The sequence below is a fragment of the Monopterus albus genome, unplaced genomic scaffold (genome assembly GCF_001952655.1).
Source record: "Monopterus albus unplaced genomic scaffold, M_albus_1.0 scaffold256.1, whole genome shotgun sequence".
NCBI lineage: Eukaryota > Metazoa > Chordata > Actinopteri > Synbranchiformes > Synbranchidae > Monopterus > Monopterus albus.
This window is the reverse complement of record NW_018128136.1, coordinates 506,269-520,322: the sequence shown is the minus strand read 5'-3', so window position 1 is coordinate 520,322 and position 14,054 is coordinate 506,269. Positions and strand designations below refer to the sequence as shown.

Sequence of the window (14,054 nt, the reverse complement as noted above, 5' to 3'; positions counted from 1 at the left end):
CTGTGCAGTGTGTACTAGTAAGGTTTTGACACTGAACATGATTAAAGTGCAAGAATTATAGGATTTGCAGCACACACTGTAGGAGCACTGAACTCTTAACCAATCAAAAATGAGGAATATTAGAAATATTACTCTAAAAAAGGATTGGGATCGAGTAAATCCACAACGGTTTCATGTTCAGTCCCTAAAACCTTAGACCCTTGATTCAGATGAGGAAAAACTAGGAAAACTCAGGAGGCGTAATAAAGGACGGCTCCGTCTTTAAGGGTGGACCAACATGCCCTAGATGACATGTGAACAGAATATACTGAAATAACAAAGGAAGTAATATAGAAAATCTGACTGACGAGGGAGCTACATGATAAACATACCACATATGATGAACATGAATCTAGGAAGACGTCAAGCAACTTCCATGTGCCAGAAAACAGGAAGCGCCTGAGACACACAACCTCATCTTAACAGGAAGACTTGGAAAGAGGACACACAAATGGCTAAACACAGACACATTTATTTATTTGACCCGTGACAAAGCATTACTGCAGATATATTGGATAGATGGGCTATTGCTTGAAAGACATTTCCTTCTATGTTTTCCTACATGAACAACTCATTTACGCTCCACAGCTACTGTACCTGTACAGGTCCTTTTCAGGCACTTAGGTCTCCATACTGCATAGTTACATTACTACTTTTTATGGGCAAGAACAAGTTGTTCACACACGTCAGATTTCTTTGTGGCACCTTTGAGTGTAATTCCCATGTCTGAAGAACTGACACTAAAAGACGAGTCTGGTGGTATTTTATATCTGCTGTCTAACAGCGACAGGAAGGAAAGGCTTCATGTTTCTCCTCCAGCCACATACAATACTCTGAAATGGGAAATTCAAACGCTCAGTATCCCACAGTGAGATCAGGGCTGCTGTAAACTCTGTACTCCTGACACCCTAAATTCTCACAAGTAAACCCAATGTGTTCATCTGTAGATGGAAAAAGGTGCCAACAAACACCATTTACTCCTCTGAGTAATGATGACATCATATACTGTAAATGTTCAGGTTCACTTGATTGACAGGCAGACGGGTGCAGTGCCAGCAGGATGCAGGAGTCGTACTGGACTGATGTGGTGAAGACGGAGCCGAACCCAAAGTCAAAGCTTTTCAATTTCAAGATGGCGCCGACAGCGATGGCAGCCTTGGTTACTCATGACTTGTTAATACTGTTTATTTTGTTATACTACACAGCCTTATGTTGGTTTACTGAACTGATGAAGCCTCTTGGATGAGACGTGAAACATCTTCGACCTCAAAAACCTAGTCCAGTTGATTTTTCTAAGTTTTTTCAGCTATGTTGGTTTGCCGTTTACTTGCCCCTTGCATGGAGATATGTACATGTACATTGAGAGTCAAATTCCTCATGTGTGCGATACACCTGGCCAATAGAGCTGATTCTGATTTACCAATCAATCTAGGTTCCAGCCCTCAGCTGTGGTCACAGGCTTTGGGTAGTGACCGAAAGAACATGACAGTGAATGCAAGTGGTCAAAATGGATTTCCTCCATATGGAAAAATAAGGGTCTCGTGCTACGAGTTCCATGCTGGTTGGTGCCGAAACTCAGATAGAAATTCCCAGAGACGCTGTAAAAATGGCCACAGCTACGATGCTGCTAGCAGTAGATCAACAATGTTACGTTTTAGAGGAAGAGAGTGTTTTTAAACAGTCTTGCAGCAGCACTTGGGTGCAAATGTTTTGCCAGCTAAATATGTTGTATGTCTTTACCTGATCTCGGCATAAGGATCATAATATTGTACAGTTGGGGAACATTCTGAAACGTTAGTTACATACTGGGCTTCTCTGAGTACAGGCAAAGCCAGGGCGAAACAGTGATCGGCACAGAGGTCAGCGCAACTGGGGTCAAAGTTCAACTAATGTGAACTTTCAGTGCTCCACCATACACACACACAACCACGACAAGGTGCACTCAAAAGCTATTTTCCGCTATAAGGTGAACATACCTTTAGAGACAGGGTGCAGAGTTTGGTGGAAGTCGAAGTAGAGCAGTTGCTCCGTGTGGAAAGGAGCCAGTAGAGGTGGTCTGGGCATCATGGGCGCCTTCCATTGAAAGGTTTCCAGGCCCATCTAGCTGGTAGGAGGCCCCAGGTTAGACCCAGAACACATTGGAGAATTTATACTGTACATCTTTTCGAGCCTGGGAATGCCTTGGGTTCCCCCTGGGGTCCCCCAGGAGGAGCTGGAGAGCGTTGCTGGGGAGAGGGACCCCAGATAAGCCACTGATGGACATTCATGACCCATTCCTAAAATGAGAGCCACAGACTGAATGAGAGTAAGACTGTCAAAAAATGGTATTTTTGTGGGATTTATTTACAGTAAGGAAACATACAGTGATTCCAGTCTTATTTTTTAAAATCATCATTTTATCTTTATATGTAGGAACATATTCATTTCATAGTGAAAACAATTCTGTTATAGCCTTCAATAAAACACACACTTGTACTTCTATCTTTGTGAGGCCACACCTTGACATAATGCATTCCCTAGGCCTTTACCCTAATCCTCAGAGCTAAATGCCTAACCGTAACCTGAACCCTAAAACCAAATCTTAACCCTCAAAAAACTGTTTCAGAAAGAGAGGATCAGATAAAATGTCTTCACTCTGTAGCAAAAAATACTTGTTTGGTCCTCACTTCATAGCAAGGATAGGCACACACACACAGTCAAGGTTTACAGCATACGTCAGTGTGTTTTATGGGCAAGCCATGTTTAATTATTTACCCCTGTCTTTCTCAGGCCACAGTGGTGTCGATTACCACCACGCCGAGCCACCTCCTCTCCTCAACTCCACGTCCAGTCCAGTACAGTCAACTCGCTTTCTCTCACAGGCTTTGCTACATTTGCTAGATGATTTAAGACCCACAGGTTTCAAGGTTTCACTGACAGCTGCACTATTCTGGATAGAAACATGTCAGCGATGAATAGCGATCGGCTGCATCGTTCCACCTTGGGGATTTACTCGGTAAGTAACAGACACTTTGTTTGGGCCAGTGGCTCTAATAGAAAGCACCCATGAGGCAGATGGGTGCAATAACCAGAGCGGTGATGTGGGTAACAAAGGTCTTTCTGGGAGTTGAGAGTTTTTTTTCAAGTGGGACACTGTATTGCTGATAAGGAGTGAAGCTTAGTTTATGTAATTTCTTGCCAATCACAACTGATGTGAATTCACAAAGTCAGGTTGAAATTCGAGGACTATGTGCTTCACTTCATAACAAGGGGGATTTCATTCTCAGTGCTCTAGTGTTGGTGGGAGAGTCTGTGCCCATAAATACAGATTGTATTAAAGCTCAGTCTACTTTAGGTGGGTATTGAAGTTCCCCTGACTGAATAATTCACCAGTCTGTGGTGTACATTTGTGTGTGTTTTCAAAACAGAGCTTGATGGATGAGCTTAACCCAAGCCTACAAAAACTGGTTTCACTGGGAAACAGCTATGTCCAGGCTTTCAAGGGTAAGAAAGAAATCTATTGATGAGAATTTCTCACTTTTACTCGGGTGTGTGAAATTCACACGCCTGTCTTTATAAGTGCTATAAACAAACTCTAGTGGCAGTAACACAATATGGGAGCTGTCATGCATCCCTGGTTAAGTCCATATACTTTGAGGATATCCTCGGTTATGAGCCTCTAACCAAGATATTATGGCTGCACTGTCAACAGACGAGGAGCCCAGGAGGAGGAGGTACATTTCTATGTGCAGAGGCAGGGACCTGGAATACTGAACGTCACCTGGACTTGATTTTCTGTGCTCTCTATCCAAGTCCCAAAAGGAAGAGAACGGCTCATTCCAGAGCCAGGATTAAACCTATATGTACAGGCATTGGTGTCTGCATTTTTTTGCCTTAATTATCCATACCATAATCACCTCTAATCCCTGTGTGATGCATTAAACATAAACGCATTTTAAAGTTCTGAAATGCTAACAGAGAAGCAGCTTTACATGGCTGAGCATGTACACCTTATACTGTATGTGTTTGTTTAAAATATGCAAGAGCACTATTGCTACATCAACAGCTGTTTCATAGCAGCACCTCTGCACCAAAAGTCCTGCAAAGACAAAATACAGGCAACATTGTTGCTGCCACCTGCTTGAAGGCTGTGTCAGAGTAAAATATTTTACAATACAAAACATTAAAATATTCAATTAAAAAAAACACTAGAGTCAAAATGAGCGAGGCTGCCAGTTAGCGCCATTCTGCTAACCTAGGCTAGTCTGTTTAGCATAACTAGTGCAGCTGTTTTTAATTCTCCATGACTAAATTTAGTTACTATGTTGAATAACAAACTAAATTACTAAGATGCTGGTTTATCAAAATTAATGCATTTCAATTACAGGAAGCAGCTAAGGTAAATGGTAAGGAAATTTAGCGTTAGTCAGTACAACTAAAGTACAACTAACATTTTTCTGGCACTTTATAATTGATATTGGTCAAATTTATTTTATATCATGCATGCACAATGATATTTGCTCTCATTTCAATGGGGGACCACTGTGCAGCAGTGATGTCCCTGGCCAGGAGTAAATGAGGAACACAGCCAAAGTTAGCTAAAGAAGGCACCATGTGTGTCTCAGAATAGACAATTTGATATGGTTTATTATTTAAAAAAACTAGGGGTTTATTTTACTTTGTAGATGTATTCCAAATGTGCCAACCCTCTCTGAGTCTGTCCCCCAACCTGGCCACCCTGTCCAAAATCTTCTAGATCCACCCCTGGCTTTAGTCAAGGCTGTCTCATAGCTAGCTTGAACTGGATTTGGCTTCCTTACTTCTCCATTGTAGCGTTGACCGGTTTTGGTTTCTTAATATGTACATTTGACATATGAAATGCATGTTAAAACATCAAGAAGTCAGAACTATCTTTTTTACTAAATACTACTAGTAGTTACTGTATTTAGCCTTTATAGGTCAGTAGAAATAAAGCACTAGCAGGGGACTGAAATGCCTTCATGGTTAGTCAGACAGATGTCATTTCATGCTGCTCTTGATTATAATATTACACAGTATTTACAAATGATTGCAGAGACATATTTGTGTATATGGAAATTTTAACTATTAGTTTCTTTTTTGTAATTAATGGCTTTGTTTACCAGCTTCTGTAGTTTAATTACAGGGACTGAATTGCACCAAAAGAATTTGCATTTCAAATGACTACTTGTGTTTGTGTGTTTCAGCTCTAGCTGTAACCAGCGAGGCTTACTTCAGTGCACTTTCACAGATTGGAGAGAAGGCTTTCTACACAATGTCCTCAAGCTCCCTAGGTATGTGCACACACACACACACACACACACACACACACACACACACACACACACACACACACAGCTGACTTGTGAAATCTCAGGACAGGTGGAAATACAAGGGTATTTCTGTACCTACAATGCACAATACTGTCTGCATTTTGTCTTTGATGTGTTTATGACCAGTTATTAAACTAATTAAACTTCATATGGTGCCGACCAAAGTTTACCCTCAAGCTGCGCTTTATTACATCTTTTACAATTACTGTGTGTTTGTACAATATTCCACGAGAAGATAATGAATACATGTATTTCACAGTATCTAATACAGTTAGTACCAATAAAGCTGAGAAGCCTTTCACCTGGAGCTCAGACTGAACCAAATCTTCTACTGGGCTCAGGTCAAGTCAAGTTCAAGAATGTGGCAGAACTGTCTAATTAGATTTCTGCAAGAGAACTGAAGGATTCAAAGTTAAAATTCAACAAAACATATTTGTTCTGCACAGTGAAACGTCTCCTAATCCCTGCATACAGTTCAGATGCTGTCAAATTAACATTTACAGAACAGCTTGAAGCATACACAGCTTGCAAACACAATAGTCCATCAAACTTCTGTCTATCATCAAAGACAGGTCATGGGTAGATATGTGTGTTATCTAGAGAATGTGTGTGGATGTGTGTGTGTGTGTGTGTTCTGTATGTGAGTGTTTAAGAGATAAAACCACAAATGATGTCATGAGTTAATGAGATGGGATAAGCAAAGATATGACATTGCTGATTTTGCTATATCACGCTGTCTATTGTTTTCTAATGTGTCCTTGTAAGGAGACGTCCTGATTCAGATCTCTGAAAGCCAAAGAAGACTCACCTTGGAGCTGGAGGGAGTAGTAAGTTCTACCAACACTAATCTGTCCATCACAACATTCAAGCGTGGTCCATTTTCTTGTGTGTTTAATACGATTGTGTATTTTGTTCTAGTTCCGCTGGTTCGGTATGGAGGTTCTTCATGAAATGGACAGTAGCATCAGACTGGACAAAGACTACTTATCAGTGAGCGAGGCCCAAGACTAACTGTTATCTCACAATTATGTCCTGGAACAGGGATTAAAAGAACAATTGCAGAGAATCACAGGAATAGTTATGGACCTACAAATATTTTGTGTGGCCCTGGAGTCATTTATCTAATGAGTGACTACAGCCCAATAGAGCACAACACTCAGACTACCAGTCAGTAGATTTAGAACACCCCCATTTCACCAGTTTTTATTCTAACATGAACAGTAAGCAGATCAAGTCCAGTAAAAACCTTAAGCTAAACTGCTAGAGGTCAAAAAATAAAATACAATGCCACCAAAGACTGAAAATATATATCAATGAAGCCTTTAAAACTGATGACAAGTGTCCCAAATTCTCTCTGTACAAAGGCAGCGTTGAATAAGACTTTCACCACACCCTCATGTGAGAAAAGGCCGTGAACACAGGAAGTGGGAGCTTCTCAGGGTTTCATCCCACAGCAGGATAATGAGCCTGGACAAAGACAAATGATGGAACGGCAACACAGTGTCCAGTCTTTCCAGGTGACGAGCGAAAGCAAAGCAGTCTACAGGTGCAGCTCACCTGTGAGAACATCTGCTACAGCGCTGTCTGTCACAAGTACCTTTGATTTCACATGTAGAGAGAACGACACAGGTGTGTTTGGCTGATAACACCTGGAAAAATGCAGGTGTTCTAAAACGTCTGGCTGGTACCTCACATACCCACTGAGTACACCCTCACACAGTACGTGGCTAACCGAGGTGATGTTACACACCTGTACCCCTACCACACAGAGCAGTAGGAGACACTATGAGCTGGAAGTCCACAACCAGGCGGCATCTCTGCAGAGGCAGCTGAGGACAGGAGCCAGCCAGGTATGACCACCACTGTACCACTGTACATGTATGTGTCCTTGCACAGTAAATATATGTGCTATCAATTATGTGCATCCTCAGGACAGTAGCGAGTATGTGCAGTTCCTCATGGCGAGCCACGAACAGGCTCTAAAGGAGGAGGAGAGGAGATACCGCTTCCTGGCTGAGAAACACTGTGGATTCATTCAGTCCATCATTCATGTTATGGATAAGGTATACAGCTTCCTTCAAATAGCATTTTCAATGTAAATATTGTATGGTCGGCGTTGGCTTATTGACCACAACTGCCAAATAGATCTGGTTTCTTGTGCAACACTCTCCGGTGAACATCAGAAAAATACTGAGAGACACTCAAAAGAGCTTTCACAACAATGTGCAACAATGATGTGAGACTTTATTGGTCACTGTAGGGATATCCCCCCCGTCATAAGGAGGCTGAGCCACAACACAGAGCTATACTCACAACCTGCATCATCGCCATTTTGAGGAACTTGTAGCCTGGTTGTTTGTCATAATCCAGCCCTTTGGCACCGCACCAGTTTTTTAGTACTATAGCAACAAGTGTTGATTTGTTTCAGGTACCAGATGTTGCTCCACCACTCAATGGCCCCTTATCACTTGTTATCAGGACAATTCTTATGGCTCAGTAGGCGCTTAACATGGAATCTCCCACAGGAGGCCACTGTTCAAGTCCAGTCTGAAAGGTTGAGTTTTTTTGTTAAGCAATATGCTGTTTATTAGCGTAACATGACAACAGAGGTCTGTGGGACAATAATGGCCCACTGAGCTTACTAGTGTATGAAGTCTAACATATTTACAAAATGAATCACACAGACAAATAATTAAATGAGCTTCCAAGCCAGAAGCCCATTTCCACATGTTAGGACAAGAATGAGGAGGATGAGGATGAGATTATAATAAATCACTGAGTTATCATGAGATTATTAGATAAAGATGAGATAAACAGCCAAATTAGTGACTGACTCAAGTCAAAACTACAAGGTGGTCAGTGAAAAGCAAAAAAGTCGAGCACTGTTTTTTTTATCTAATACTTTAAATCTCATTTGCACTTACAATCTCATCATTTTGACTTTTTAAATCTCATAATTTACAATTATTATCTTATCATTTTGACTTACTTTGATGTACAAGTTTTCTTTTTCATCTTTTTTCTTTTATTGAGAGAAATGAGCTTCCATAGGAACATTTTAATTCTGCATCTTGTTTGACCAGAACAGACTCATGTCTCACAAAACAAATGCCAACAACAACAAAAACAGCACTTCTATTTAACACCAGATGAAGCAGGCCATTGTTAATCATACACTTGATTTACAGCAACATATACATACATCTATTTATCTATCTATATGTGTGTGTGCGTGTTGCATGCCAGACAGGGGGTTCTTTGCAGCAGAGAGCCAATACCTGGAAGGAGAAGGCGGACGCCACCAGGCAATCAGAGGCCCGACGAGCCACCACTCTGGGCAACGCTGTGAGTTCAGGGGAGAGTTTTTGAGAAAACAGTTGTTTTTAATGAATCATTCAAGTGGCGCTGGAGCCAGACTGCATTTGAATCTTTCAAAACCCCAAGAGTATGCTGCTGGTGTGAAATATAATTTGGGAATTAACAGAAGCTCAGTGAGATCTGTTTGAGGAAGAGCCAGACTGAATATATCTGAATTTCTAAAACAAACAACTGACAGGAAAAGACAGCTGGGAGCTTTCTGCACTGACAAACTGATCATATCCGTTTTGTGATTACCTACACACAGACAGGAAAACCAGAGTAACTGCAGTAATAAGTTTGTTACCAGGGCGCCCTCTGGTGGCTGGAGCCCAGTTTCATTTGATACATCAGAATGAATCAAACCTATGGGACAAGGCACAAACCTGTTAAAAAATTAAGCCTGTAGCTGAAATAGAAGAGACAGAGATTACAGAGCTTCTGGCATAAAATAAAGTGATTATTTGCAATTGTGATAGAACTGTCATACAAATAACTATCTCAACCGGAACCTAATGTATAAATACTAGGGCTACACCCGACTAAGGATGTTGTCAGACGACTCTTTGGTGCAACTATTCATTCTTTTTCTTTTTTTTTTAAATATATTTAAGCTAGACTGTCAAAAAAAATCGACTTGCATGAATGTCAGTGATGATTTCAACCACATTAACATCAGTATTTAAATGCAAAAGAGTGACAGGAACATGTTTCTAAGCATTTAAAAATCTCTAAACAACAGCTACATATGAGACAAGATTTAAACTGCGACCTATTTAAGTTGACCCTAATCCTAACCCATATATAAAGTCAGGCTGCCGTATGGATTTGTCAGAATAATGAGACAAGCAGCACACTTGTATTTCTGTTGAAACAATGCTCTTATAGGCAGCTTTTCCTTCTGAGACATGGTTTTAGCTGAGTTTACTAACAAGGTTAAGTTTCTCCCGTCAGTTAACCACAGCGTACGTTGTTGCTGTGCATTTCATGTTTGCCAGCTTGCACTGCAAACGATTCCTCTTATTTATAATTCCTCAGTAAAATGTTTTCTCTGTGCGTTTTTGTCATCTTCCTAGTCCCGTTCAGATGGATGCATGTTGTAGTAAACGGCTGTGTATCGTACTTTGATGGTGATGGGTAAACAGAGTGGGCTCACATAACGTTAGAGTCTAAACAACCACAAACAGTCATAAAACTACCTCAAAGACATGCAAAACAATTACAAAGAGACACAAAATGACCAGAAATAGAGAAAAAATGTCACTGCTCTTAGTCACTTTGGGTCTCTTTCAGTCTGGAGCTCTTGTTCCATTATAGGATGGGTGTGGGCCTTTTACATGTGTGTGCCTAGGGACCCACTGCCTCATCCAGACAGCTCTCCATATAAAAACAGTGGCATTAATATCATTGATAATCCTCAAACTGAAACCACCGTCTCTGAATGAAGGCTGTAATTACTAACCAAGTAAACAATAAAGACGATGGTGAGATAAACCCTGTGGGTCTCAGGCTGCTCATCAAGAGGAAAGTGGCATGAACCATGCAGAGTCCACATCCTGCTGTAATAACAGAGGATTAACATGTTTGATTTGGTTCCAAGTGGGATTCACCATCAGAGTGCAGCTTGTGAGCCAGTTCAGGAAAGTATTTTAAGTACAATATACGGTGCTACTGGAGCAGTGTGTCCACTCTGACTAAATAACTAGATAATCTGCCCTTTTTCCCTTTATTCTGACAACATTAACTGTCAGTAAAGCCAGGGCCATTCCCCAGTGTGTACATGGACGTTCACATGCCTGTGTGTTGCTGGTTGTGCAGGTAGGGATGAAAGAAGAGATTGGGAAGAGGAGAGCGGAGCTGCCCCTGGGCAACATACCATCAAGGGGTGAGTGGCTGATTTAAACAGGCTTTATGAGAAAACGTATCACTTCATTAACACCTGAACCCAGAAAATAATCAAAAAATTTTAACCCTTTAGCTGCTCAAGTGCACCAACAACTAACGGCAATATCATAAAAACACTTTGATATACTGAGACCTTAGACATGCATGAGGTCTCTCTAAAGGGTTTTAGAATTATAAACAGCAGAAAATATAGAAAAAAGGATAAAATACAGGCAGAAATGCACATATTCATGCAGCACATGGTTCTTAAGAGGTTATTTTCCATTTTGCATTGTTAGGTTTATTGGTAAATTACGTGCCACCCATAGTGCCTTTGCTTGTATCAGTGATTTTGCCTTCACTCTACCAGTCGCTTTATCACTTCATTGTGCACATCATGCACTTTTGTACTTTCCTGTTTTGAAAGTCTAATTATTTGCTTGCCTTACCCAGAGTAAAAATAGATACATCTCAACAACAGAAATTAAAGAATTAATCTGCTGAAGAGTCACTAGTGCTCCTCCCTCTGAACCATTGCAGCGACCCAGCTGATGTTCACCATAGTGAAAAACAACGCCATCTTCTTGGGGGTAATTTTGTGAAGTGCATCCCCTGCTGTCCAAGCAAAGATATTGTCTGCTAAGCCTGAGTTATGAAAACCAGGGTCATAATGAGTAAAGTAATAAATCTCAGCCATCTGTAGTTTTAATAAACTTCACCAGAGATCCTTCTTTTCCATTTAAGCAGCTTTGTCAGCTTTAACAAACTGTCCTCTCTGAATGCATTTCATTTTTCATCTCCCCAGCGCCGTCTCCCCAGGGAAGCAGTTCTGGTTCTGCAGCACACTTGGCGGGAAATGGCCCTGAAGGAAGATCCACGAGGGCCCTGGTTTCCCACCAGCCTGCTGGCTCCAACCCCACCCTGCTGCCCTTCACCAGGGGAGAGATTATCACCGTGCTGATCGGACAGCCCAGGAACGGCTGGCTGTACGGTCGTGCTGACACCAACTCACGGTGAGAGAGCTGCTCTTGTCAGTGTGTGATTCTGTGTTTGGGGACACTGTCTGGCTACAGTAGACTGTATGTGCTCACTGTGCTGCATGTTGCTTGAGTAACAACATATACATTTAATACATGGATTTTATTGTTCCTCTGTTGCACCTTGACACCATTCGGAAACCATTTTTAGGAAAGAAGTGAAAATAAAACAAAGAAAACTGTGAGCATTGTTAGACTGTGAGCAAATCAGTGGAGAGGAAATGAATAAAACAATAAAGGTTAAAAAACAAACAAACAACAAAGCAAAAGAAAATGACTAATTAAAGCAAGATTAACACCTCTGAGGCTGTAATCAGGCACAGCAATGCTAGGAGGCCGTTTAGCATAATGTTTTCCTTGTTTACCATTTTAGCGCAGTTTGCTAGCAGGATAGCATTTCCTAATTAGCACTAAACACAAAGCACAGCTGAGTCTGATGGGAATGTCATTAGTTTGGCAGGCATGTCATCAAATAATCAAAGTATCAGAGTCAAAAAATATTGAGAACACTACAGGAAAATTCACCAAAGCTTGTAAACTTTGTTCTCATGGGACCATGAATATCTGTACAGCTTTTCATGGAAATAAATCCCGCAGTTGTTGAGATATTTCAAGCTGGACTGCAGAAGTGGATTGGACAGCTTTGAGCTTTAATTTCGGTCTGTTTCATTTTTAGCCAAGGATGGTTTCCAGCCTCCTTTGTGGAACTGGTGGATGATCCTCCAAAGTCAGCGAGGTCCAGGTAAACATCCAATGAAAGTGTGACTCTCAAATGACAGTATTTCATGCTAAGTGCAAGAAGTGAGTTGCTGTATCTTCCAGATTTTCACCATTCCAGATATCATAATTTCCATTAGAATGTAACTTAGGTCCTCCTGGTCAGTAGGATCATCAGTGCATGCTTTCTGTATTTGCAGCCTTTAAAAATGAATGGAGTCATAAACCACAGTTCACCTTTCAATCCTGACACAGAACATATCTGCCACAGGCTGTCCCTCCTGTTTTATGGAGCCAACAGCATGAAACTCAGGCCCGGTGTAATGACATGAACTAGTTAAGGTATTTGGGTGACCCAGTGCTTTAGAGAAAACAATGTTTCAACTCGGCTCAGTCACAGGCACGGTGCATGTAGCACTGCATGAATGTACTTGATGTGGATATACTATGTATTTCAAAAACTAAAACATGCTTGAACTTGTGTGTGTGTTCAAAATTAGTAAAATCCAATGTCCTAAGTATAAAGGACAACAGGTCTCACAGGAGGAAAGAGAGCACCGTGGTCAGGTGAAAACAGATAATGCTTCTTTTTGCCTTTTTTGTGTGTAATTTCAGTAACTCCACCCTTCGAAGCAGCAGCAGCATGAGCAGCCTGCTCAACCAACCAGAGAGCAGCAGCCACAACGCCTCCACCACCACCACCACCACTACACTTAATTTCAAATAAAAACTCTGAGAAGCAGCCCATCGTGCCCATCGCTAACTCAGAAAACAAGGTATGGCAATCAGACAGTTGCTGAAAAAAACCAGCGAGAGGAGCAAAAACAATCCCACCCTTTCCTTTTGACTTCCTTCCAAAGTCACCCCTCCAAAACACAACACACACTGCAACACACACTGCCTGACTACTACTTACAGATTAAAAAAACATAACAAATGCCTCCCATGTTCTGGGTTATTTATGCTCCTTTGGAAGGTCATCTGTTTCTGCTATATTCCAAAGTAAAGCGCCGCAGTTTGGACCAAGGTGCCTTTTTTCTTTCTTTGCCTTTGCGGACTTCCTGTTTTTGGTTCAAATAAGGATCACATGAGTGGATCTTGTTCATTATTTCCTTCGGCTCAAACAGTCAGGATCCTACTGTAAAGTTTTAGTGAAAGGAGGAGCCAAAGGAGCCGTTAGGCTGAACCTCAGGTGCCTCTGTCTGAATGAGTAAATAAATATTCTTGCATTTGTCCACCTGTCCAGCAGGGGCACTGTGGCAAGGTGCTCTTCTCAATGACACCACACCCCTCTTTCTGGTGGATGCAGGGAGGGAGCTCCAGCTGCTGATGGTGTATGGGCGAGGGGGTTGTGTGCATCTGTGTATGTGTGTGTGTGTAGTGTGTGCTCTTGTTTGGCAGTAGATTTTTTGAATGCTGTATTTTTTGCTGAAGGTTCTTGTGAATAAATAGGTCTGGTATATGCATTAGCTTTTGTGCTGCTCAGCAAAAAGGCACATAGTAGTTTGAATAGAGTTTCTCCTTCTGTTGGGAACATGCAGAGAGACTTTCACGGGTACGGCTGTCAAAACGTTGATATTTTATGAAGTGATTGATATTATAGCAAATTACCACACTGTGCAAATCTTCCATAAACAGTGGGTATATCAGAGGGACAGTAAGCAAGATATGTAATTCACAATAGTCACTA

At 41.4% G+C, this 14,054-nt stretch overlaps 1 protein-coding gene across 1 annotated transcript in view; it reads left to right on the top strand.

Moving 5' to 3' along the window:
• The first annotated feature begins 2,962 nt into the window (after positions 1–2,962).
• baiap2l2a (BAR/IMD domain containing adaptor protein 2 like 2a) overlaps positions 2,963–14,054 on the top strand; it is a 13,050-nt gene continuing 1,958 nt past the window's right edge. The window contains exons 1-13 of the mRNA XM_020621270.1: positions 2,963–3,034; positions 3,447–3,522; positions 5,244–5,330; positions 6,135–6,196; positions 6,288–6,359; positions 7,139–7,219; positions 7,301–7,432; positions 8,616–8,714; positions 10,545–10,611; positions 11,416–11,623; positions 12,324–12,389; positions 12,980–13,073; positions 13,105–13,140. Of these exons, the coding sequence (XP_020476926.1) occupies positions 2,981–3,034; positions 3,447–3,522; positions 5,244–5,330; positions 6,135–6,196; positions 6,288–6,359; positions 7,139–7,219; positions 7,301–7,432; positions 8,616–8,714; positions 10,545–10,611; positions 11,416–11,623; positions 12,324–12,389; positions 12,980–13,073; positions 13,105–13,140 (1,134 nt within the window). The 5' untranslated portion in view covers positions 2,963–2,980. The remainder of the gene's footprint in view (positions 3,035–3,446; positions 3,523–5,243; positions 5,331–6,134; positions 6,197–6,287; positions 6,360–7,138; positions 7,220–7,300; positions 7,433–8,615; positions 8,715–10,544; positions 10,612–11,415; positions 11,624–12,323; positions 12,390–12,979; positions 13,074–13,104; positions 13,141–14,054) is intronic.